The sequence below is a fragment of the Trachemys scripta genome, chromosome 7 (genome assembly GCF_013100865.1).
Source record: "Trachemys scripta elegans isolate TJP31775 chromosome 7, CAS_Tse_1.0, whole genome shotgun sequence".
Lineage (NCBI taxonomy): Eukaryota > Metazoa > Chordata > Testudines > Emydidae > Trachemys > Trachemys scripta.
Genome location: NC_048304.1, coordinates 4372746 through 4399850, shown reverse-complemented (window position 1 = coordinate 4399850; position 27105 = coordinate 4372746). Strand labels below are relative to the sequence as shown.

General features: G+C 44.4%; 1 protein-coding gene across 5 annotated transcripts in view; it reads right to left on the bottom strand.

Moving 5' to 3' along the window:
* Nucleotides 1-27105, bottom strand: part of PTPRG (protein tyrosine phosphatase receptor type G) — a 607840-nt gene that overhangs the window by 36713 nt on the left and 544022 nt on the right. For all 5 annotated transcript variants that reach the window (XM_034776330.1, XM_034776331.1, XM_034776327.1 and 2 more), the window contains 2 exons: nucleotides 19561-19652; nucleotides 299-390 (listed from right to left, as the gene is read on the bottom strand). In XM_034776330.1, coding sequence (XP_034632221.1) covers nucleotides 299-390; nucleotides 19561-19652 — 184 coding nt within the window. The remainder of the gene's footprint in view (nucleotides 1-298; nucleotides 391-19560; nucleotides 19653-27105) is intronic.

Below are 27105 nucleotides of genomic sequence, written 5' to 3'. Positions count from 1 at the left end.
TCACCGTGGTGAAGACACCATGCTAAGTTGATCTAAGTACGGCGATTTCAGATACATTATTCACATAGCTGAAGTTGCGTAACTTAGATTGATCTCTCCCCACCCAGGAGTAGACCAGGGCTGAGTCGTATTTTACTCCTCCTGGGCTACTCAAGAAGTAAGGTATTATTTAGTGTGAGTGATGGTAGCAAACCCTGGTCCATTGTGACTGGAATAAACCAGAGCTTGTCCCTTACTGTGAGTACACAGAATGTTTAGTTAGGAAAACGCTATTTCATTAAAGGTTAATGAAACTTACCTCAAAGTCTTCTGAGAAGCCATGTTGGTTATTAGAATAGAGCTCACTGATATGTTTAATGAACTGTTTGACAGGAATGGCTTCCATGTCATCTGTAGAAAGAGAAAGATATTCAGAGTTGCTAGGTCATGTTTTTTCTGTAAATACGCTGATATGTTTCATATCTGAGACTGAGAGATCCATAACTCCATCTTCAACATCAGGTCATAGAATAGTTCACTTGTGCCGTATTGGAGTTCTCTAGTGGCATGGTTTGTACTGTATATACTTACAAGAAATCTTTGCATATCGGTTACTGATATCGGGGTGCGACTGTTCACACATCATACCTAATCCTAGATATTACAAATATGAGTAGTGGTTTTGGCCTTGTAATGCATTTTTGCAAAGCTATCCTTTAGCACAAAGTTACAGTACCATTTTGTCAATTATACTTTTGGGAGTATTTTATCTGGGGGTATTTTAAAAAGGAAAGTAGCTGTGAGTTCTCAGGTAAGGTGACAATCAAAACCTGGAGCACTTTTGTGGCAACAAATTCTTTAAGGGTCACAGAATAGCCACACAAAAGACGAAGTATACTTTAAAAAATGGGCCTTGTATCACTGCTGACAGCTCCTGACTCAGCAGCGACACAGGTGTATTTCCCGGAGTGGAGGAATTTCTCCTTTTTAATTTACAGTACAGTAGCATCCCAATGAATCTGTAATGAAATACTATACGAGCATCATTAACGTTCACTTGGAGCAAAAGAACAGTGTGGGTAGTGAGTTTTCTCTTCACTCCAAACCCCGTTCCTAACATGGCACATTCACTCTACTGGACTGCTAACCACAGAGCCATTTCTATTCCGTACCGCAATAAATCAGGAACACTCTGAATGATGAAGAAACCCAACGTTTCAATGAATGCAATAAAAACCTAAGGACATTTCCAGTGTTTTGGAAGAAGTCCCTCGGAAATCAAGACATCAGGAAAAACCAGGCCAGTCCTGGTAAAGCTGGGATGTAGGGGTACCCACCTCAGGCAGGGCTTGTCTAGAGGAACAATCAGTGCGCGGCAAACGGGGTGTCAATCTGCAGCACGCGGAGGCCACATCTACACTACAGCACTTACAGCGGCTCAGCTGCATCGATGCAGCCGTGCCACTGTAGTGCTTCTGGTGGAGATTCTCTGAGCCGACGGGAAAGAGTCTCCCATTGGCTCAATGACTCCTGCCTCTGCGAGAGCCGGTAGCTACGTTGGCGGGAGAAGCTCTCCCACCGACATGGCGCTATCTACGCCGGCGCTTAGTTCGGTGTAACTTTCATCACTCAGCGGTGTGGATTATTCACACCCCTGAGCGACGTCAATTATACCAAGTAACCTGTAGCGTAGATAAGGTCTAAGTATCTGTGTGGAACCCACTACCTAGAGCTCAAAGCTCTCTAATGTGCATTGACCTAATCCTATTTCAGAGTGGAGTAAGACTTTGTCTACACTACAGTTTACTTCGGTATAATTTACGTTGCTCGGGGTGTGAATAATCCACACCCCTGAGTGATGTAAATTACACTTATCTAAACGCTGGTGCAGACAGCGCTATGTTGGCAGGAGAGCGTCTCCTGCCGACATAGCTCCCGCCGCTCACGGAGGCAGGAGTTATTAATGGGAGAGCTCCCTCCTGTCTCCACCACAAGCACCAGCTACGCCGATGCTGCTGTGACGTTGTAAGTGCTGTAGTGGAAATGTAGCCTCAATCAAAGCACACTCTGGAACTTCGTGTGTGTGGTAGCAGGGTCCACATGGACAAACAGGATGTAACATGCTAGTGCACTAAAGATTTACACCCCAGCTGCTCTGTTCATCTAGATAAGCCCTCTTATTTCTGGGGTCTCAATGTTGCTACATTCACCACTTCAATTGGTAAAATCCCTGTGCGTTCCGGGCGTAATTAGTTAATGCTCGCAACGGGGCATTTACAAATTGTCATGCACTACAACACAAGTGTGATTATTTTCAGCATGTGCAATAACTTATTGCCCAATGGTTACTATTGTCTGATTGCATCACTCAAGGCACTATTTAGACCTTTATGTATTTTATTTAATATCCTTCTGAAGGTTACATGTGTGGCTTATGTTTACTTCAAGTATCTGTGATGTATTTTTCCTCCCACATGGTTTTGTGCTACAGCTGCAGTATTTTCTGCATTCTCCTGCTTTTCAAAAATATCTATGTTACGATGGAAAAAAATCCAAATATTGCTACAGATATTCAGCAAAATTTAAAGATAAACAAAGAGACATGTAACATTTACTGTATTCAGAGTGAAAGATCTTTGGCAAACTAATAAACCAGTAAGCTTTCATATACGCTTTTTTTAGCAAAGGGTACAAATATACAGTATGTGTAAATGCGGTTCTACTTTGGCCAGAATTTTATAGCGCCAACCCTGAAAATCTGATTTTTCTCTGGTTCCTGGCAGTTACTAATGACCGTGTCATTACTCGTCTACTGTAATTTTCTCAAGTAAGGCTTTGGGGGAGCTGTTTGCATCTACTGACATTTTCAAACTTGAATCAGCCGGAGGGGAAAATATTCTCTTTCTTCTAGTTTATTTACAGGGGCAACTGTTTAATATGTATTTATAATCTGATCACCTCATCATGGTAATTTTGAACATTCAGAACATTTGATAAGAGTACGATCATTTTAGCAAACGGCCTTAGAATATCGCTAGCAACTTACAATATTTAAATCCCAACAATGGTATATTAGAATATTCGAATATAATAGTATTTCATTAAGATACATTTATGTTTTTACAGCCAAGACATTCATGGATCACAGGGACCGTAGTGCCAACGGTATGTAAAAGAATCTTCCCTCTCCCACAAAGTAAAGTACGTCCCGCGCTTCCTAGAAAATAACCGTTGCTGTGTTAAGAATTTCACATCATACAAAAATCACAGAAAAAGTGCTATTAATTATTATTATGATTTATTTGTCCTGCAGTACAGCCTAGAGATCGAGGTGAGATCAGGGACCCATTGCATTAGATCAGGGTGTCAAATTCAATTTTGCAGAGAGCAAAACTCCATTTTTAATGATGGCCATGGCATACATTTAGGATGACAAATTCCCTTCAATCTTCTGAATTCCCATTGATTTCAATGAGCGTTTGGTAGCAAAGATCAAGGACAGAATATGGTCCTTATGTATTAACTAAACTTTTAGCTATCATTATTGCTCAGTGACAAAGTATCCTCACCTGGATAACCACAGCTAAGTCTGCTCTTTCTTTTTCTTCCTTCCCCATGCAGCTTTCTCTGTCTCTTTCCCCCTTCTCTCTCTTCGTCTCTCTCCTCCTCTCTTTCCTCTGTATGTTCTCTACTATAGCAACTCCCAAGTCCCTCCATGGGCTTCACCCCAACCCAGTTTCCCATCCCATTTGATAAAATGATCAGCAATGAAATAGTTAATAATGCTGACGTGAGGCAGATGAACATCACAATGAGAATACTGGGGGAGGGGGAGTTCACACTTCCAGAGCTTCTGTTTCCACCTGCCTGCAGACCAAGAAAATAGTACTTGTAACAGTTACACGTGCTTAGCATTTGAAAGCCTACCTAACTTCTCCGCCATGAAGTTTAGAAACTTAATAAAAAAATACAAAAGGTTAGATTCTACAGAATCTGAATATGCCATGGGGTGGAGGGTTCATAAATACATTGAGTGGGCTGGATCTGGCACGGGCCAGGTGTTTAACACCTCCGTGGTAGGCACCGTACATACGCATAGTAAGAGACTCAGACTTAAAGGCCAGGAGGGACCGTCATGATCATCTAGTCTGACCTCCTGCACATTTCAGGTCAAGAACCCCATCTACCACAGAACAGACTCATAACCTCTGGCTGAGTTACAAAGTCCACAAATCTCGATTTAAAGTCGTCAAGTTACAGAGAATCTACCATTTACTCAAACCAGCAAGTGACCCATGCCCCATGCTGCAGGGGAAGGTGAAACCCCCCCAGGGTATCTGCCATCCTGTCCTGGGGGAAAATTCCTTCCCGACCCCAAATATTATGATCAGTGAGACCCTGAGCATGAGGGCGAGACCCACCAGTTAGACACGTGGGAAAGAATTTTCTGTAGTAACTCAGAGCCCTCCCTGTTGGAGATATTTTCTAATGGCCATATGCCATTGCAGGAACCCTTGTCATACAATCCCGGCCATGAACTTATTGAGTTCCGTCTTGAAACAAACTATGTTTTTTGCTCCCACTATTCCTCTTGGAAGTCTATTCCAGAACTTCACTGCTCTGATGGTTAGAAACCTTCATCTAATTTCAAGCTTAAACTTGTTGATGGCCAGTTAATATCCATTTGTTCTTGTATACACATTGGCACTTAACTTAAATACGTCCTCTCCCTCCCTGGCGTTTAGCCCTCTGATGTATTTATAGAGAGCAATCATATCTCCCCCCCTCAACCTTTGTTTTGTTAGGCTAAACAAGCCAAGCTGCTTAAGTCTTTTCTTGTAAGGCAGGTTCTCCATTCTTCTGATCATCCTAGTAGCCCTTCTCTGCACCTGTTCGAGTCCCTGCCTTGAAGAATTCATAATCTACATAGACAAGACAGACAAACTGAATCCAGAATCCTTCTTCCCAGTCCATAAATACACCTTCATGCTCCCTGATATACACAAGAAAGTAGTGATACTAAAGATATTTAAACTGACATGGAGTCGTTTGGCAAGGCCTTCAGGTACATGATCTAAATTTGATGCGGTGTGCTAGAAGGTATCCTTCTGATTTCCAGCTCTCTTCTTAAATGGAGCTGGCACAAATTAATGCACTTTGGGGCCATATTTTGCCCATCTGTAATGCCCCCAAAACCTCCTAGTTAAGAGCATTAATTAACCTAGTTGGGGAGGGTGTGTTTTTGGTCACACATAGCTTGGGAAATCTATGCTAAAACCCACACTGTACTGATATGGCACACTGTTGTCTGAAGGCATTTGCTCTGATGGTGACTGTCTAATCTGAAGAATCTCTCCTTAAACCTTTTCTAACAAAACATACTAATGTAACTGGATACATGGGAAGTACTTTTTCTTGCAGGTATCTTCAGCCACAAGGCTATGGTTACGCTTCTCTTCCATCTTAAGACAAATGAGCCTCAGAGACCATAACTCTTCTAGTCAATGGAAGAGATTAATGGAATCCTATAATAGCTAATTAGGAGCCCTAATGCTCAACGCATATTCCCTTTTGCACTGTTTGCTTTTTCCCAGCCTAAAACCACACTGACATTTGTTAATGTCAATATACTGTATACTTTCTACCAGACCTACAGCTTATTCAAAGGGAGGAAATGTATTAAAAATGTGTCTTCATAACTAATTGCAAGTGCAAAAATAACAGTTCTTTATGGCACAGACTCAGCCCTCTGTTACACCAGTGTGAACAGAACGAGCCTGGTTTTACACCAGTATAAAATGTGAGCACAATCTCTCACCATGTTAATTTTCACTGGGAAACACCTTGCTTTCCATGGTAGTGTACAAATTAGGTAAGCCTGGGTAAAGATCTCTAGATTAGAAGGATTTATAATCAGAGACTGCTCCAGTACTCTGACGGAAGTGCCACATGTTACTGTGTGGGATATGCAAATCGGAGGCGAACTGGATTCATCCCTCCCTGGCCAGCAGGATCTGGGATTGTTGCGGGAATGACTCCTGTTGCTCTATAGTGACCACGTGTTCAACTCTGGAGTGATGTTGAGAGGCTCTGTAGGGAGCTACCATATGCATGGGCATGATGATGCAAAATGAATTTGAGAGGGGCATAATGCAACTCACTTCTCCCCACAAAGGAGTCGGCATTGCTAACATTGTGGGTATGAATGATATTCACCTGCATTTAAAAAAAACCCATTCATTTTTCACCTAAGAAAGGGCAAGAGACAACGAACATGCAGTACATTCCTTCAGGAATCAATATGCCCAGTATATTTTAAAACTATAATGCTGGTGCAGGTTCATATTTAAAAGGCAGTATAATTAGCAATGTGATTAGGAAGGAATTTTTCATCTATGTCCTGCCTAATAAACCTGCTCTGACACTTACTCTAAAGTAATCAGGGTCAATTAAAAAAAAGGGGATATTGTATCAAGGCGGCACCTCCACAGAATAAGATCTCTGATTCATTTGTAACCGGAGACCTCAACAGATGGTTTAATGGGGTATTGGATTGGAATAGACATTTTGGGTCATGAGTGAATCCAGAAGGTCAAAACCAAAGTGCTGCCTGACACTCCTCATTTCTAGTTTGGATTCTCGTTGGAGTTCTGGTGCTTCTCATGGTCTCAACCAGAAGTCCAGCACCCAAATCAGGAACTGTTCATGAGAGGGAGCACCCCAGCCAGGGCCGGCTTTGCGGCAGGGGAGGGCGCCAAGCCCGGCCGCGGGCCTGCAATCCCCGACCAGCCGGAGCGCCGGGAGGAGGGCGGAGAGCCTGGCCGCGGGCCTGCAATCCACGACCGGCCAGAGCGCCGGGGGGAGAGCGGCGAGCCCGGTCGGGGCCGCTCTCCCTGACCGGCCAGAGCGCCGGGGAGAGGGTGGCGAGCCCCCAGTGGCCAGAGCGCTGGGAGGAGGGCGGAGAGCCTGGCCGTGGGCCCGCAATCCACGACCGGCCAGAGCGCCGGGGGGAGGGCGGCGAGCCCGGCCGGGGCCCCGCCGTGCCGCCCCCCTCCAGGCGCCGCCCCAAGCACATGGTTGGTGGGCTGGTGCCTGGAGCTGGCCCTGACCCCAGCCCCACTCCTGTTTTCAAGTGCTTCCTTTTTTCAGTTTCACTTTCCATTGTGTTTTCCCTAAATAATGAAAAATACCTCAGGACAACCTGAAACTTTAAATGTTTTCCATCGGTTGCTGCTCTCTCTTACACGGCAAGGTTTCTCTCTCCGTAGACTCTCTCCGACCAGCAACTTCTGTACACTGGTATATTGTTGTGTGTTTGTGAAAAAAACAAGTTAAAAAACCTTTATCGAATAAATCAGTACCCCCCATTCCAAAAAATCACTGCTGTTATTTAACCTACACTACGTTGCTTGATCACAAAGTTGGTCCCCAATGCTATCTCCTCTGAGAGGGCCTTATATACTTTATTTTCGTTTCTTCTTCTTCCTTTTTTTTTTTTTTTTTTTTTTTTGAAGGGCCATGATGCTAACATTGGGTGTGATTCCAGCAATAGTTTTACTATGTCCTGGGTTTTAGTTAAATGCTCTGGGGGCTTCACAATGTTTAATTTCAAAAAGAGATGTGCAGAAGAACTCCTGATAGTGCAAGATATACCTAGTCTTGCATCTAACATATGTGTAGCATCTTGTATCACTGTGTATGTCAGAAAACTGAGTCCCTAAAAGTCATTTATAGGAAAGGGGGGAAACTACATTTACATAATATATTACATATTAAGTGATGACACAGAGCAATAATGAAAACTTGCTTTTCTATATACACCCCACAGCTGAATTATCTGTGTAGCTTGCTGTTGAGATAGCTTCACAGTTAACTGATGCACTGTCTGAACTGCATCTAACATAGGAAATGCTGCTGGTAGAAAAGATTTGTATGTAGGTGCTGATATATTGTTAAATATACACTTTGGGTCAAATCCTGGCCCCACTGACTTCCATAAAGTCAAGATTTCACCCCTTAAACAGACAAGAGCTTATATAAAAAGGTCTAAGTCTACAAAGATATCTTTCACCATTTTAACAATAGGAGTATAAGAATGGAAGAATTTGCATCTAAGACTGTGAAAAAATATATTTGAAACAGTACTGGTCCTGTAACTGATAACTGTATTGTAAAGCATACACACGGGGGAGCTGACATTTCATGTGCAATCTTAGTGCTAGCACTGTCTGAGTTTTGAGTATTTGTGCAACCTGGCCCTGAATATTCTCTAAACCTTTAGTGTTATGTTTAAGTCTAGTTGTAGTATATGTATATGTGGGTGCAGTACATTTAGTTGAGCGATAGAATGACTTGACTTGTTAAAGCATTTAAAATAAGGAGGCAATAGAAATGTTAGTGTATCCTTCAGAATTCTGCATTTGTCTGATAGATCATATTTTCTTGCAATACAAAAAGAGCCGGGAAGATTAGGCAACTTGTTTAGGGTAAAATAAAGTCGCAGAAGTGGCTATAATATTTCTGAACTGTCAGTGGACATTTTCTAGACAGATCATATCTGCATAAATAATAAAGTAGGGCAACACAGCTGGTGTCATCCCCAGAGTTTGAACTACAGGCTGAAAACCCTTTAAATGTTGGCTCCCTGCTGAAGTCAGTGACCTTAGAATTATTAAGATAAATTATAATTGTAGAGAGCCTCATATCATGGGGAACAATTCCTTTTTAACTTTCATGTTATTCAAATTGTAAGAATGAACTAATTATTATTGGTTTTTAAACAATGTCTTTCAAAATGAAAAAGGTGAAAAAAGATTTAATATGAAAATATTCACACTCAGGGTCTTGATGTTTCAGCATATTGGAAATATTGCACAAAATACTTCTCAGCGAAACTATTATTATCTACATTTTATAATGAAATCAAATGAACACTAGGGCAGATTTCTGATACAGCAGTAATGCATAATAAAAGCCTAAAAAGAAAAGCAGAATATGTAAAATAAGACATGCAGTTCTGCAGTTACATTAATCTCACTTATTTAAAGATTTAATCTAATATAGCACTATTAACCATATGCCAATCACAAACATGAAGGACAACGTTCATTACAAAAATTATACATGTCATAATGAAATCTGAATTTTAAAACTGCATGTAAAATCTTAGATTAGGTCATCATTAATTATAAATGAAACAGCAATCCAAATGATCTTTTCCCTTTGAAGCAGAAAGGAGCAACCAAATCCACGGTACTAACTTCAGCTCAACAGAATGAAATCATGTAAGCTTTCTATTAGCATACACATTATTTTATTAACTTTATAAGCCTGGGACAGATCTTATTATTATTTATTATGTGTATTATTGTAGCATCTATGACTGTGACCCCATAGTGCTAGGCACTGTACAAACATTGAAATTGGACTACTCATGCATTTAAAATTAAGCATATGCATAAGTGTATGCTGTATTGGGGACTTAATATTTGAAAGCAAGTACTGAATTGTTCTTCCCAGCCTACAGTCATTGTTGGATTTGTTTAAAGCATTTTGGTTTATTACTGGTTGTGTTGTACATGGATTATTCTTATTTGAACATAATAGAAATGTTAGACATGCTCACCAAGGACTTGATGGTACATTTCTTGCACAACCAGAATTCCCATTGCCTGCCCTGGGAGTTTGGATGTGCAGGGAATGCAGGATATGCCACAAGGTGACTACCCTTTTTAGACACATCACAGAAAGGTGAAGCAGTTTTCTTTCATCGTGGCTGCAGCATGTATAAGGAGGAAGTAATATTAAAACATTAAGGGCCAAATTCTTATCCCCGTACTTATATTGATTGGCACTTTACTTCAAGAGTGATCCCATTGATTTCAGTTGGACTGTTTGTTTAGCAAGGTATTACTCTACATGAGTCAGGGTGTCAGAACGCACTACCGAAGTATTTTTAAATGCAGAACTTTGTTCGTTACTAGAATAAATTTGCATTTTCATTTCTACCTGAAATATTTTCTAGGGATGGAAATCAAGAAGGAAGATTTTTTTTTGCAAGTTTCAGCGTTGTACTTTTCTGCTTGTAGGGTGGGTTGTAGGCAGTGTTCCCTCTAATTTTTCCCACCCATGTGAGGAATGAATTTTGTTATGTGCACCAATATGGAGGTGATGTGTGACATAACACCTCCATATTGGTGCACATAACAAAATTCATGTGGCGGGGTGGGCCAAGGGGTTTGTAGTGTGGGAGAGGGCTCAGGGCTGGGGCAGAGGGTTGGTGTTCGGGGGGGTGAGGATTCTGGTTGGTGGATGGAAATGCAGTGTGTGATGCACTTGGAAGTTCTGTGACAAGATGGCATAACCTTTGGAGGAGTCACAAATGGCCAGAGAGAAAGCAAAGTGGCTTGGTCCTACTCTGGTAATAGTTTAGAGCTCAGGATATGTCCTGGGTGGTGAGTTCCTTCTCTCAGTGTCGAGTGTGGCCTTGGGAAGAAGACTGTCAAGGTAACGGATTATTTTAGGTGAAAGTCCAAGACCACTTCAGGGTTGAACTTGGGGCGTGGTCTGAGCAGCACCGTGTCCCTATGAAAGACTGCGAAAGGAGGTTGAGCCCAAAGAGCATTTAAGGAGACACAGAGACTTCGCTGACTCTGTGAGCCAGGTGATGGCCACCAGAAAGAGCATTTAATAGCAAGATGGTACATGGAGCATTCTGATAGTAGTTCAAAGGGAAACTCCAAGAGCTTCAGGAAGACGGCATTGAGGTCCCATGAGGGAACTGGGTCTATAACTGTAAGATAAGTATGAAGGAGGCCTATAAGAAATTTAGATACTGTTGAGTGTGAAAAGATCAAATCCAACCGCACCAGAACGTGACACATCCATATTGCCGCCTAGTTGACTTTTGAATGACAGTGCTGCCCATTCCTAGAGCATCTTTGGAATGGGTGCCTCCACTGGGTCCAGATTGTTTTGGACTGCCCATATGGAAAATAATTTCCATTGTGAGGAGAAAATGTTCCTGGTGGACAGATTCCTGCTTGGTATGAGAATGTTTTGGGCATGAAAGGAGCAGTCTTTTTCAGTGCCGCTCAATCAGCCAACATCCAAACCAGCATGTATAACAACTGCAGGCCTGGGTGCAAGATCTAACATTGGTTCTGAGTTATTGTATCTGGGCAGGCCTGTAGGTCTCATGGACATCTGTAGCATGTATGACAGCCAAAAATATCTCAGCCGCTAAGAGGCTATCAGGATGACTGTACTCTAAGCCCTCCTGATTTTGGACACAATCCTGGGGATCAAAGAAATTAGTGGGAAGGTGTAGCAGGGTGGACACCTGCTCCTGCCTGGAAGGGCCTGAGATAGCCCAGGGAGCACGCAGCGTGAAGGCTGAGCTGACTGGGGGAAGTGGCTGCAGCTGGGGCCACGCCCCAAACAGCCTCAGCAGGCCCTATAAAGGCAGGGAGCCAGGAGCTCAGGCCAGAGTCTCTCTCTGCCTTCAGAGAGAGAAGGGCCTGGCTGCAGCGAGCTAGAGACAGAGTACCTGAGTGGAGCAGGGCTGGGGACAGGCTGAGGAGCTGGGGAGCTCCATCCAGGAACGCCCCAGGCTGCGGCCTAGTAGGAGGCCAAGGGGTACTGGGGGTTGCAGAGGGCAGCCCAGGGCTAGGCCAAGGCAGCAGGTCCAAACCCAACCTCGCCGATGATGAGTGGCCTATACTGCAGTCTGCCCCAAGGAGCGGGGGCTAGTTGGTGACTGGCAGTGGCCTAGTGCTGAGGCAAGGTGGGGATAGTGGGTGGGGGTTCCCCAGGAAGGGGAGACCCAGATCTGTGGGGTACTGCCAGGGGGCAGCACCCCAGATAATAGGGGCACAGGGTCCTGGGAGGGACACGGGCGCCAGCAGAGGACAAGGCGGATCACCGGCCTGCAGAGGGCGCTCCAGAGGCTGGTGAGCTAATTCCCTGGGCGATCAGTAGGAGGCACCGCAGGAGTGAGTCCGGACCTCTACAGAAGGCATACAGGAGTCCTTGAGACCACCAGGGAAGAAAGGCATCTGGCAACAAGCCCAGACTCACACCTCCTCTGGAACAAAAGTTCATGCATTTGGTATTGTCCTTTCTGATGAAAAAGGTCTATCATGGAGTTCCCATAGATGGAATAGGAAGTCTACGATACGCTCCTTCGGTGACCACTTGGGGTTGGTCACTATGTGTCTGCTTAAGAACTCTGCTAGGTCATTGCTGAGCCCAGGGAGATGTAGAGCCAGTGGGGTTATCCCATGTTGATGTTACCACTTCTAGAACCAGATGCCCTCCTGGGAAGGAGGTGATGAGCAGGTGCCTCTCAGTTTGTTATATAATGCATCACTGATGTGTTGTCTATCAGCATTTGCACCACGGAGTTCCGCGGAGATAGGAACCCTGTGCAGGCTAATCTGAAGGATTTCAGCACCAGGATGACCGGAAATCACGTCCTTGTGTTTGCAGGTGGAATGAGGCAAGGTGGCTTTTGAACGTAGTGCAAACTTGACTGGATCTGCTGCATCTCACAATCATACCGTCAAATTTGCTGGTGGACCATGGGAGCAGTGTGCACTGTGAAGTAGGAGGCAGGCTGGCTTCTTCTGCCATAACTCGGTCTTTTCTTGGCCTGGTAGTCAGGATGCTTGCGTTGGGAGGATGGAATCCACAGCCTTGACTGGGACTAGGGCCAGGATGGTTTGTGGTCAGGTGGCTTTAGGATCTTTAAACATGTGCTGAGCGCTCTCTGTATGCTTGCTGAAGAGCTCCATGCCCTAGACCAATAGATCCTCAGTTGTGGCCTGTACCCGATGTTTGGTGCCATAATGTTCTGTGGATTGTCACTGTGGTGGCCACAGCTCTTGCCCTGGTGTCGGAGGCATCCAGTGCAGTGCTCCCTTGGCCACCTGCTGACTTTCCTGTATTATGTCTCTGATTCTATGCTCAGCACAATCTCTATTGGTGCCAAACTTTGCTGGATGACACTGGCTTGTCCCCTGGCAGGATCTTGGACCTTGTCTCCTCATAGGCTGATGGCACCTTCACAGGTTGTTCCAGAAGGTGTAATTTAAGCCTTACATCTTGTGACTTTCACAGCAGAAAACGATAGGCTCTCCAAGCATCTGCTAGGAATGTGCAGTTCCCCTGAACAGAAGAGGCACCTGCTATGTTCACCTTTTAAGGGGATCAGTTATCAGAGGATGGGCAGGGTTTGAAGCCACCATGTTAGGGAGCCTTGGTACAGAGAGAGTTTGTATGGGGTGAGAGTTCTAGCCACCAGTCAAAATGGGTTGACATGGTCACAGCAATTGCAGATGAAGGTCAGATGAAGGAGTTATGAAGAAATTCAGAAGGTTTAGCTGACGCTCACAATGAGCAGGTTGGACACTTGCCAGATTCCATCTCACTGTCACGGGTGGGAAGATTACCGCTCTGCCCTCACACAGGGAGAAACGAGGAGGCACGTGGCACATGCACAGCCCTGACGGACCCTGCTACTCAAGAAGTCTCTGGTCTTGTGTACCTGAGGCAATGTGCACCTCCTGCGGGGTTCACACTGATAAATACTTGTAGAAGCAGCATGTTTACATCACAACCATATCTACTAATGACTTAAAAATTGATTATGTTATTCAGGAACTCTATCATCCATACCATCTGATGCAATCAAAAGCAAAGAATTAACCAGAAAACATCTAATATCAATATAGTCTGAGGCCTGAGAACATGGATGTTACCACTAATGGATTTCTTAAACTGGAATTCTTAAACCCTAAATTCAACTTGGGATACAAAGTGACTGGCATCACAACTGAGACATTTCTACTCAGACCAGAAACTTTGAAGAACATCTGGCTTAATACATTTAGGTTAACTAACAGCCTCAGTGAGCCAGTCATTATGGTAATTTGGACTATGGGTAGTTATAGTCTCTTAAATTTGGCCATAGAGCCAAGCATGCATTCTACTAATCCTTCAGGTGTTTCTGTACTGATCTTAGAAACGAAAGGCGCTAAGGGGCTACTGAGGCCAATGACAAAATTCCCATTTCCAGGATAGAAATTCTTAACTCCTGGAGCCTCATCAGGAGATCACTGAAGTCAATAGAAGCCCCAGAAGAACAGCTCACTACACAGGGGGAGAAAAAGCTATGAAATGCTTGATCAAGGAGGAGAAGTATGTGGTAGAAATGGAAGAAGTGCCTACCATATAGCTCCACTGTTACACCAATGATACCTTTGCTTTGCTTTACTGGCTCAGATCTTGTGACAAGAGTAAAATGGGCACTGGCTGGGGGCATGCCTTCTGACTACAGAAGTGTTATTCCAGAACAGGTTTTGCATGGTTTGCAATCATGACTACGAATTCTAGGCAAAACTTGTCTTTAGAGGATTAACTGTTCCTGTTAGTTGTTGGGCCATACCAAAGAAGACAAGCACAGAAATGCCATCAGCAACTTGCAGCAGATGCCGACCCACTTGGAAAACGGGAAAAGGAATGGAAACAGGAAAGATTTACCATGAGGTCTTGCCATGACTAGATGTTTATAACAAAGAGATCCATGGAAAGATGACATGATCCAAAATTCACTGATTGAGGAAATGATGACAGAGAAGTTGAAAAAAAAAGGATCAGGGTGGCAGGTGTGTTTAAGAAATCTGCCATTCAATTATAGGTACATTACACCCCTGGGGGCATGATCCTAAATCAGACTCATGCTGAGTTTAGATTTATACATCACTTGTAATAGCCAGAGGATGAGTCAGTTAATGATCTCTCCTTTGTCCTATGTTTCTCTAGATCAAGCAGTACAGATAATTATGAATTATGAAAAGGGCTTTATGTTTCAGGGCAAAATTTGCATAGATAAGAGAGCATGCCTATGGGTTAGGTGGTTTCATGCTCAATAATTAAGTACATTTCGGCAGAGGGAAGTGAGGCAGAAAATGGGTAAACTCACTCGTCTGTTGGATGATTTTTCTGCTTGTGGACCTGCAAAGCTCCATTTTTATGGTAGAAGCTATTGATAGTATATTAAGAGGTTGCCAGTGTTTTTAGAGTTCTGAGAGCAGAGGAATCAGTCGGTCTTGGCAAAGCTGTTACACATTTTCAGACACACTGAGCTAAATTGCCTTCAACTGAGCTCTGTATGTGCAATTGAGAGTGGAATTTGGTCCACTAAATCCAAGGAAATAGATGCATAGCTCCATGGGGATAGAGTTAAATATCTTTAAAAGGTATTGCCTTGGGTATCACAAGCTAATAAGATTACTTTGAAGAACTCGCTTTTGTGAAAATGCCACTTATATTTTACTTCCAGGATCAATATGGCAAGTAAGATTTTCTCACGCTCTCTGGCAGTTTCCAGCAGAAAAAGTTCAAAAGCAGCATCTTTTCCTCAGAATTACAGGTGAATCAAAGGAGGATTTTGCTGTTCAGTCTTTTTAAACCATTTCAATGGGATGGCTTTATGGGAGCTATAATTGATATCAGACGAGAAATGGCCCCTGTTAGTAGGTAGATTGGGGGAGGCAGGAGCAGGTCTTTTCTATTCCCATGGAAGTGTTTAGATGAGGTCTGGACCATCCAAATGGACTAAGTAGCCATTGTCATGTGACATATCTATTTTCTTGCTGGAGGAAACAGAGTCTAGTGTTTAGTGCACAGGATTTAGCATTCCTGAACTCTACTCGCAGCTCACCCATTGACTTGCTATGCCACATTAGACCAGTAGTTCTCAAACATTCGTACTGGTCACTCCTTTCACATCACAAGCCTCTGAGTGCGACCCCCCTTATAAATTAAAAACCCTTTTTTATATATTTAACACCATTAGAAATGCTGGATGCAAAGCGGGGTTTGAGGTATAGGCTGACAGCTCACAACCCCCCATGTAATAACCTCGTGACCCTCTGAGGGGTCCCGATTCCCAGTTTGAGAACCCCTGTGTTAGACAGTATCAGAGGGGTAGCCGTGTTAGTCTGAATCTGTAAAAAGCAACAGAGGGTCCTGTGGCACCTTTGAGACTAACAGAAGNACTCTATGCACATGAGTTAATTAATCCTCGCAACACCTCGCTGAAGAAGAGGGCAGTAAGCCTATTTTACAGATGGGTAAACTGAGGTACATAGTGGTTATACTTTGCATCCAGCGTATGAAGTTGCAGATAGGTGCCTAAATAATTGAAAATCTGGCCACAAGTGATCTGTCTAACACAACAGAGGGTCCTGTGGCACCTTTGAGACTAACAGAAGTATTGGGAGCATAAGCTTTCGTGGGTAAGAACCTCACTTCTTGCATCTGAAGAAGTGAGGTTCTTACCCACGAAAGCTTATGCTCCCAATACTTCTGTTAGTCTCAAAGGTGCCACAGGACCCTCTGTTGTGTTAGACAGATCACTTGTGGCCAGATTTTCAATTATTTAGGCACCTATCTGCATCTTCATACGCTGGATGCAAAGTATAACCACTATGTACCTCAGTTTACCCATCTGTAAAATAGGCTTACTGCCCTCTTCTTCAGCGAGGTGTTGCGAGGATTAATTAACTCATGTGCATAGAGTGCTTTAAGATCCTCAGGTGGAAGCCACTATATAAAGCGCAAGTTATTAATATTATTATACCTAGTACATCTGTGGGTTGAATATATTCACTGAGATCTCCCCCCCCGGCCCCACATCAGCAGAGATACCATTCTTCACCAAAGTAGCAAGCTCTCTTTATATGAATGTATTTGATGAAGAAAAGCATTGGCAGATCGGGACGGACATTGGGAGAAAAATCCACCACAAATCAAGTGTTGAGGCATCTCCCCTCTTTGAGGCTCCGGTGGCTTTAACAGAGCTCGAGGGTTTTTTCAGAATTGCATTTTTTTTTCTAAAGGGCTGTCCCAGCTGGGGAAGGAAGAGGTTGGTTTTTGGTGCGTCAGGATGTCAGCCTTCCATGCCGCTCAGTGATGATGAAGCCGGTCCCAAGTGGTCTAATGAGGGCACAGTCCATAGACAGAGATGGCGGCATTAACTAGTATTATTAGTTGTATTACCATCGTGCCGAGGACCACCAGTCATGAGCCAAGACCCCACTGTTCAAGTCTGAGCAATATCTAACTATACATGCTGGGCCGCCTTCTCCTCGGTACCCTGCACCCAACTCTTAATCCTCCCAGATTCTGACCCCTCCCTGCTCAGCCCAACCATCACCCCAAAATTATGCTGATCACCTGGTGCCCCTGCAAAGCCTCACTGGCCCTCCATATCCCAGCTCACTCTCCGTGCCTTTCATACCCACCAATCCTCCCACCCCACAGTGATGCTGCCTGGTGCACCAAGGAGCCAAGAGAGCAGTGCCAAGCCCTTCTTGTCCTCCTGCCTGCCCCTAGCTTCCCATCTCCTGCCTGCACCCAGCTTCCCCATCGCCACATATCCCCTCACAGCCTTATTCAACTCTGCCCTCGTGCGGCCCCAGATTTCCATCTCCTCCACATCAGCTTGGCTGCCCAGCCAGTCTCAGGGACTCTGCTGCGCAAAGCCAGTGAAAGAGGAGACAGGCTAGAAACTCTGCAGAACAGAACTAGCCAGCAGAAGCGAACAGTCCCAGGGCTTTTCCTAGCAGAGAACAAGTACTGAATGAGAGGAATGTGTCTCTTTCTCTTCAACTGGAGATTTAGAATCTGGACTGTCCCTGGGCCTGTATGCAAATGTCTCTGTGTTTGAAGCTTGTCAGGATTCTGGTTCTTTAGCCAGGGGATCCCTAAAGAACATGGGAGAATTTCAACAAGGTCTTATCTTCAAATGTTTCCTCGACCAGCGTTATTAAATATTAGCCCAAGACAATATTAGAGAAAATTCCACTCTCTCAGGTACTTAGAATTGGAAAAGGTACAGAGAAGGGCAGCAAAAAGGATTAGGAACACGGAACAGCGTCAGTACGAGGAGAGATTATAAAGACTGGGATTGTTCAGCTTAGAAAAGTGACAACTAAGAGGGGGGGGGGAGGATATGATAGAGGTCTATAAAATCATGAACGGGGTAGAGAAAGTGAGTAAGAAAATGTTATTTACTCCGTCATGTAACACAAAAACCAGGGGTCATCCAATGAAATGAATAGACAGTTTAAAACAAACATAAGGAAGTAGTTCTTCACACTAGGTACCATCAACCCGTGGAACTCATTGCCAGGGGATGTTGTGAAGGCCAAAACTATAATGGGGTTTAAAAAAGAATTAGGTAAGTTCCTGGTGGATAGGTCTATCAATGATTATTATCCCAGATGGTCAGGGATACAACCCCTTCCTCTGGGTGTCCCTAAACCTCTGACTGCCAGAAGCTGTGTCTGGATGACTGGGAATGGATCACTCGACAAACTGCCCTGTACAGGTCATTCCCTCTGAAGCACCTGGCACTGGCCACTGTCAGAAGACAGGATACTGAGCTAGATGGATCATTTGTCTGATCCAGTCTGACTGTTCTGATGTACTCGTATATCCCCCATTATCTCAGCCCCACAATCTTTAATATATTTATCCGCGCAGCATGCCTGAGGTAGGACAATGCTATTATCCCCATTAGAGAGGTTTCTGATGCTTTCCCCTTTCCAGTGAGTGTATTTCTCCAGTGTCTCTTGTCCTAGTGTGCTACAGGCATCTTTGAAAGTTTTAGTTAAGATCAATGTAATAGCTGCAGTCGGAATCCTAGAGCTGCCAAACCACGACAGAAAATGAGAAGGAAACAAAGGAAAGGTGTGTCATCATGTCACAACAAATAGACAATCCTTTGTGAAACTAATGTCACTATAACATGTTGTATATTTTAGTTCTGTAAATGAGACCGAATAATACCAAACAAGGTAGCAACCGCAAAGTCCATTCCAACATCATGAAACTTTAAAGTTTCCTTGTCGTTGTCACTGAAGGAGTAAAGAATTCTGTGTGATCGATGATATCTGGAAATATCCCATGAAAATGACCCGGAGCCAATATCTGCTCTCAGCTCCACTTCAGTGTAATTGGGAGAAGAATTTGGCGTTTGGTATCTTGAATATTACAACTATAACAAATGGCTGAGAATGATACTTTTGGTGCTTTACTTATACGCAATTCCCCTCTCCGTTTCCATATAACAGTGAAGGCCAAATCTGCACCTGGTGTAAATCAGAGCAATCCTACCACTCTGAGCTGAAACCAATGGAGTTGCTTATGCCAGACTCCATAATTGGCCCTGAATCCGTATTCAGTTCTAGACTGGATGCCCTGCACTTCTATTTTTAAAAGACATCACTTTTGGTTTTGACATTTAAAAAAATTATTTTGGAACTTTTAGTTGAAACCATTTGGGTGAATTGTCTGATGAATGCACAATATTTTCATGGTGAGAGTCAAACTGCAAAGCAAGTTAATTTTCATGAAACAGCATGGACATTGCAAACCTCTGTAAAGACTTAAAAGGAAAATTGTAATCTTGTCACAAACACAACTCTATTGCATCCACATAATTAAACTAAAACCTGTGCATAAAAAGTATGACTTCTTTTAATCATTAACAGGAGGGTAGGCCTGCCTTACCTGGGATAGGTATAATGGGAATACTCTCATTAGGGACCACTCGAGGCGAACTGCTGTCCTCCACGTAGAAATGAGCCGTCTGAAAACACTTTCTGTTAAAGGAACAGAATAAGTTAAGTGCTATGAAAAATAGCAGATAAAAATGCAGTGAAGAACTTTTGCACGTTCTGCCTTTCCATTTCTAGTTACATACTGTCAGATGTTACAGCTTTAAATGCTCGTTAGAGAAAACACATGTAAGCTGTATGTCGTTATATTTGTGCTTTCAGTATGACTTTAATTCACTGATACCTAACACTCCTCCTCCTCCCCCGTCCCGTTGAGGAGCATACTATGCTACGTATCAGTTCATATTAAATTAAGCGCCAAACGTTTACTATTTGAAATATTCTAGATTTTAAATACACAATTCAGAAAGAAACATACACAGTCCTATGGATCAGTTCTCAAATCAAAACTAAAGCAAGATGTTTCAAGGGAATATGCACCTACTGTAAAAGTTAATGCTGCGTAACAGTGGGCAGTATCTAACGCAGAATATGTAACGGCTACGTGTTACCCCGCTGCTGTTATGAAAGTTACAGTTTCAACAGTAACAAACTTTATTTCTATAAGCCCGAAACCTGTAAAATCCTCTTCATAACCTCCAGCTAACACTGAATCACAGATGCTGCTACAGAAAATCCAATCGATGCTTAGCTTGGGCCCCAGAAGCTGTCTCTGAAAAGGCCCAAGACGAAAAGTCAAATGCAGAAACCCTGCTAGAAACCCTGCAAGGAGGACTTAAATCCACCTGGCTGTTTTTACCTGTATTTAATGCAAAGTAGAGAGCACAAGCTGGTCATCATAGAGAAGGCACTGAGCAGATGAGAATCAAGAGATGCAAGAAGCTTCTGCATGGTGATGTTAACTGAGGCAGGGTTTTCCAACATCCGCGTCACTGCTCATTGCTGACTTAATGAGCTGCTTGAGGCTGGAACTGAATATTTAATGAGCCTTGCTCAGTGAGCAGCTATTGTGACAAGAGAAGGGTCTGCTCTCATCTGGCAGGGGCTCTTAACAAGAGCCTTGCCCTTCCATAAAGATCCCTCTTACTGCAGCTCTGAACGAACCGCTCCTCAACACCTGTATGGAGTTGGACCACAGCCCTGATTAACTGCCCCTTTATGGGAATTGTTGTTTCTCCTGCTGAAAAATATTTGCATTTAATGGCTTGTAACTTTCTGCCTTGTCCTATGCTTTTCTCTAATTCTGGACATTGTGTTCTGCATAGAAAGCCCACTCTCTATAGCCTGTTTTGCTGACATTGTCAAACTAATTTATGCTTCCATTGTTTCATCACAGATGCAAACCAGAGTGCTAAGAAGTCACTGAAAAAATCCAAGAATGCTTTAAGGCAAAACGGGTCTCGAAAAGAACCTAAGATCCCCACAGGTCAATGTTTGCACAGCAGCACAATACTAGCTATGGGACTTTGTAAATAATAAAAGTATATGACAAGTAAATTCACATATGCTATTGAATATGCAACCAGAAAAGATCACATTTCACAGCATGGCGTGGTTTTCTTCAAGTGGGTCTTTTTATTCAGGGAGAGTGTCTTGTACCGTATTAGAGTTATTTATATGGTAAGCATACTTTGCTAGGGAACACCGTAGGGTGAAATCATACACGAGACTCCATATTGCGTGACATTTAAAGGAATTAGTTCATTTCCCCTCTCCTCCGCTGCCTTTTTTTTTTTTTTTTTTTTAAGCAAAAAGGGAATTCCTTTATTTTTTGGCAGCCTTTTCTTTGGACAATGCGCACCCTGGGGGCACAGAGCAGAATAAATCAGTCACACACAAGGGGAGAAAGTATGAATATGAAACAGGCAAAACGTTCACGGTTTTGATGCATTCAGGACTGTTTTCCCTTGAGTAAACTCTACAGAAAATCCACGGAGAGGTCTCCTGGTAATTGAGGCCTTAAGAACACATACCATTTTCCATATAGCAGTTTAATAAAGATAGACTTTTTTATTTATTGATCCCAGGGTTTCTTGGGGGAGGCGGGAGTTGGACTTACAATACATATGAAATGGTATTCTTTTTTATTCATTTATTTATTCTCTTCTCTCATATGCAAAAAACAAACAGAAAACCCATTGCATTGTGTTTTTTATATCTCCCCAAGGGAATCATTTAAGAAGAATATGAAATTGCTTAATTCTATAGCATAATTACATTGTGTGATGTGCGGAATGCACATATGTAGTAATATACTAAATATGCAGTAACATCTCAGTACAGTGTAATATATACAGGTATTAGTAATAATATATTAATCATATAGTAGAGTTTGCTGCTGTAATTTATGCAATTGACAAATCCATATTTCTCTTTCCTGGATGGCTGTTTATAGTGGTCATTGAAAACATCATTATGTCACAATCAGGTAATGATCCAAGTGCTTTGCCTAATTACAAATATATCAGACTACAATGCAGTGTGTACGTGTGGGTGTAACTGTAGGCATGGTATTACACATACATAATAAAGCATTTGCTTATTACAGCACTTCCTGGTAGCAAACACTGAAATTAAAATTAGCGGTAGGCTTCCCTTGTAATCCCTTTTTCACATGCTCATAGTGTTCTAAAAAACTCCTTTTCAGTTTTATCTTTTCAAATTTAGGGTTTGTCTACACTTGAACCACGACAGCTGCACCACTGCGGTGCTTCAGCGTCGACACTCCCTATGCTGAGGGGAGGAGTTCTCCTGCTGATGTAGGTATTGCACCTCCCTGAGAGGCGGTAGCTAGGCGATGGAAGAATTCTTCTGTCAACCTAGCGCTGTCTACACCAGGGCATAGGTCGGCTTAACTGCGTCGCTCAGGAGAGTGGATTTTTCACACCCCGGAGCAATATAGCGGGTCAACCTAATTTTTTTTTAGCACAGACCAGGCCTTAGTCTTAGCTAATTTTGTGAGAAGGGAGAGGGGAAGTTTGATGAAAGTCCATTCACCCATTTCAGGTCGGTAAAGGTGATACAAATACACCTTCTCCTCTGCAAGGAGGCTTTTAGTGACATAGTAACTCCAAAGCGGAAACTTTACAGATGGCTAGTCCTCAATGAGGCTATTCTCCAGACTGATCTGTCAAAAAATCCCATACAAAATAAATAGATAATTTTTAAAGAATGAGTTTTACAAACTCACAAGATGAACTTTCCATAAAGATCAGGTTATTAGGCCAGTTCCTTGGCTTCTCTTCAGTCTCCTTTGTAGGCTCCAGCTTATAGCTACCTTAGCGCAGGCACTTATCCCTCCCCCGCAGTACAGGGGGCATTCTGTGGTCACCCGTGGGTGCAATGGGGCAGGACACGCTATGTTCCAGTGATTGTGCCCAGAGGAGCAGCCGTTTGGGCAACGTTCCCTCTAATTTTTCCCATCCATGTGTGGAATGAATTTTGTTACGTGCACCAATATGGAGGTGATCAGTGGCGGGGCTGAGGGGTTCGGATGGGGCTCAGGGCTGGGGCAAGGGTTCTGGCTGGGTATAGGGTGGGCCTAGGGATGAAGAGTTTGGGGTGCAGGCTGCCCAGGGCTGCAGTGGGGAGAGAGGACTCCCCCCAGCCCTCTCTCCTGCAACAGCAGCTGGGCTGGGGAGAGGCGCCTCTCCCAGGCCACAGCAGCTGCGGGGATGGGGGAGTCACTGCAGTGCCACATGCCCCAAGCTCGTCCATCACCACCCCCACCTCGCCCCCCTGCCCTCGAGTGCAGTGTGAACGCCTGCACAGCCCTGGGTGGTCTCCTGTGCGGCCACACAGGTGCGTATCTTAGAGGGAACGTAGTGTTTGGTGAAAGTTAGAGCAGCCTCTACAATAAGAGAGTCCCTGCCCCAAACAATCCAAGGGTATGTACTGGGGTCCAAGGAATCCCAGTCTGAAGTCCTAGCCACAGTGTTCGCAGGATCGGGACCGATAATTGTCAGCAGAACGTTACACTACTTGTAAATTTGCAAGGGAAACCGAAAGTGTGACCGATACACAAGGTTTATGCCGGACACTTTTCCTGACAGCTAGAAGCAGCGTTCTGTGAACTAGCAATTGAGCTTTGGCAATGGCATAAATTATCGCTCCAAGCTTTCCTGAAATACTAGATCCAAATGACAGAAGCGATTCTACAGCAGCGATTTAAAGTAAAGCAAAGCACATTCTTAATTTTAATTCCACACAATTCCGGGCAGCCCGCATGCTGCTGCAAAGTCCCCAGGACTCTGTTGCCTTTGAAACAAAATCAGTGTGCAGTGAAACAGACTCCTCCCCCGAGCCCCATATGCTTTTTTGGGCTGCTTTTCCCTGGGGCACAATAACCAAAGATCAGACACATAATTGTCACACATGGGGCAAAGATGCAGAAAGTCAGACTCGTGAGACCAACATCTCCACAGAAAGGGAACGGTGGGAGTGTTTGTCACTCTAAGATTACATTTTTGGCAAGTTTTTTCTCCCTAATATCCTTAGAGGCCGATTTTGTTCAACATCTTCACTGATGATCTGGAGGATGGCGTGGACTGCACCCTCAGCAAGTTCACGGATGACACTAAGCTGGGGGGAGAGGTGGATACACTGGAGGGTAGGGATAGGGTCCAGAGCGACCTAGACAAATTGGAGGATTGGGCCACAAGAAACCTGATGAGGCTCAACAAGGACAAGTGCAGAGTCCTGCACTTAGGCCGGAAGAATCCCATGCACTGCTACAGACTGGGGGTTCGGGCTCCAGCTGGGGGTGTGGACTCTGGGGTGGGGCTGGGGATGAGGGGTTTGGTGTGCAGGAGGGGGCTCCGGGCTGGCGCAGAGGGTAGGGGTGTGCGGGGGTATGGACTCTGGGCTAGGGGTGTGGGCTCCAGGTGAGGCCAGAAATAAGGGGTTCAGGATGTGTGAAAGGGCTCTGGGCTGGGGGCTCCAACTGGGGGTGCGGGCTCTGAGGTGGGGCTGGGGATGAGGGGTTTGGGATGCAGGAGGGGGCTCTGGACTGGGGCAGGGGTGGGGGCTCCAGCTGGGGGTGCGGGCTCTGAGGTGGGGCTGGGGATGAGGGGTTTGGGGTGCAGGAGGGGGCTCCAGGCTGGGGCAGGGGGTTGGGGTGTGGAGGGGTGTGGGCTCCGGAAGGGAGTTTGGGTCCCAGCAGCACTTACTGTGGGTCCCAGGAAGCGGCCGCCAGGTCCCTGCAGCCCCTAGGTGCACGGGTGGCCAGGGGGGCTCTGGGCACTGCCCTTGCGACTGCAGGTGCAGCCCCCGCAGCTCCCACTGATCGTGGTTTCCGGCGAATGGGAGCTGCGGAGCTGGCATTCAGGGCGGGGAGCAGCGCATGGAGCCTCCCTGGCTGCCCACATGCCTAGGGGCTGCAAGGACCTGGTGGCTGCTTCCGGGAGCTGTGTGGAGCTAGGGCAGGCAGGGAACCTACCTTAGCCCCGGGCCTGCCCTGTGCCACCGACCGGAGTCACCGGGGTCCCTTTTCGACTGGGAGTTCCGGTCGAAAACCAGATGCCTGGCACCCTAGATAGTGAAAGACCTTGTTCCCTGCCTCTGTACATGCAGTTTTAGATTCAGTAAAATTATTTCACACTCTCAGTGAGCAATTTTTGCATGTTGTCCAGTGAACAGAGTCCAGATTAGTTTCTGATGGAACTGACAACAGAGCACCAGTACTGCACTGCATTTAAACCAGGTTCACCCCTCCTCTGTGGACATTTGTCAGCGTCACCATCAAAACTGGCAACGACGTCTCAAAAAAGATCCTCAGACTGTGAAAGAGCAGAAATGCTGCAAATCAGGACTAAGTAACTGGCAGACCAGAGTATGGGAGCTTGGACAGCAACTGCCTGCAGTCTGCCAAGCTCTAGCCAGGGCATCAGTCACTGACTTTTATGAGCAAGAAAATTGACTCCAGCATTAAAAACAAACAAAAAATAAACAGAGGGACCGAGAAAACACAGAAGCAAAACCGATGTCCTGAATATTAACAAGTGACTAGTGAGGAGCTATAAGATTACACTCATCCTTTCACTGTATGCTAAGGAGTATCTGCACTCCCCTCCTTCATACAGGGCACGAGAGAGCGAAAATTGTCATTTTCTGAGACTATTTTGCTTCCAGTGTCTTCCAGGCTTAAAAAATACCATCCCGCAGCTCAGCAGCAGAACGATATAAGAAGCCGGAAGTGCATGCGCTCTTAAGAAACCTCCTCCAAACAGAATCAGAAAGATATCAAATGCTGGAGAGGTAACACAGAGAATGCTGCCTTCACATACGAACTGTGGAATGACGTAAACCTGGCAATGTATAAAACAAAGAGCAAATGTACTGCTGGAATAAGAGGAAAATTTCCCACTACATCTATATAAGGCTGGTTCTCCTGGGTCTCGCTCATGAAGATGATTTTCCTTCTCCTCACAAACTAATTTCTGCCTGTTATTCTTTTCTTGTTGTAGCGGTGTTGGTCCCAGGATACTAGCGAGACAAGTTGGACGAGATATTATTATCTTTTATTGGACTAACTTCTGTTGGTGAGAGAGACAAGCGTCTGAGCTTACACAGAGTTCTTCAGGTCTGGGAAATCACCTTCGTTTTACAGCTCTGAGTAAACCCGAAAGCTTGTCTCTCTCACCAACAGAACTTTGTCCAATAAAAGATATTCCTCCCCCACCTTGTCTTTCTTGTGCAGTGTTGACCAGAAGAGGCCAATACTGTACCTGAACAGAGTGTGCCCAGGTTGTGGAATCTTTGTCTAGCTACAATGGCATAAAAATACACTATCCCTTTCACCGCACTTCCTATGGGTATTTCCTTACAGTAGCAAGTTGTTACACACCCAATTAGTCCCACTGAAGTGAACGGGACTCCTTGGCTGAGTGTGTGTTCACTAAGGTGGCCTGTCTGGCCCCAGGGTTGTAAAATGGATGTTCTGCTAGATAGAGCACGCATTTCTAGTCCTCCTTGTATAATGATTTCGCTAATGGCTAACCTTCTCTCCCCCTCGCTCTCTCAGCATGCTGAAAAAATTACACCAGTCCGCGTAACAAACAAACACGTGATCATTTAGACCCGTTCCTCCGCTTTTCCCGAGCCCTCTGGCCATTCAGAATCACACAAGCTCTGCTAATCACCTTTCCACATATGGAAAGAAAAGCTACACTTTTCGCAATTAAGAGGAAAGCACTCTGTGGAAAAGACAACCACCGTTAAAAGACATTAGGCAATAAGAATGAAGTAACCTAAAAAATATTACAGTGCTCATTCACTGGGTACTCCTTTTGCTGATATGAAAATTTCTTCAGGGTATGTTAAGAAGTGTATCTTGTTTACCTAGTAATTAAAAAAAAACATTTTGGGGATTCAATTAGCGTCTATGCGTTTACTGTCACTCTTCTATTCAAAAGCAATCATAAAGTTGCTAAACGGGTTGAACATTTGGGTTTTTTTATACAGACACTGAAAGTATTTGAAGAAGCACACGTTCTCAGTGGAGAAGTAGCTTATCATGCCATTTCCAGAGGCCAAAAGA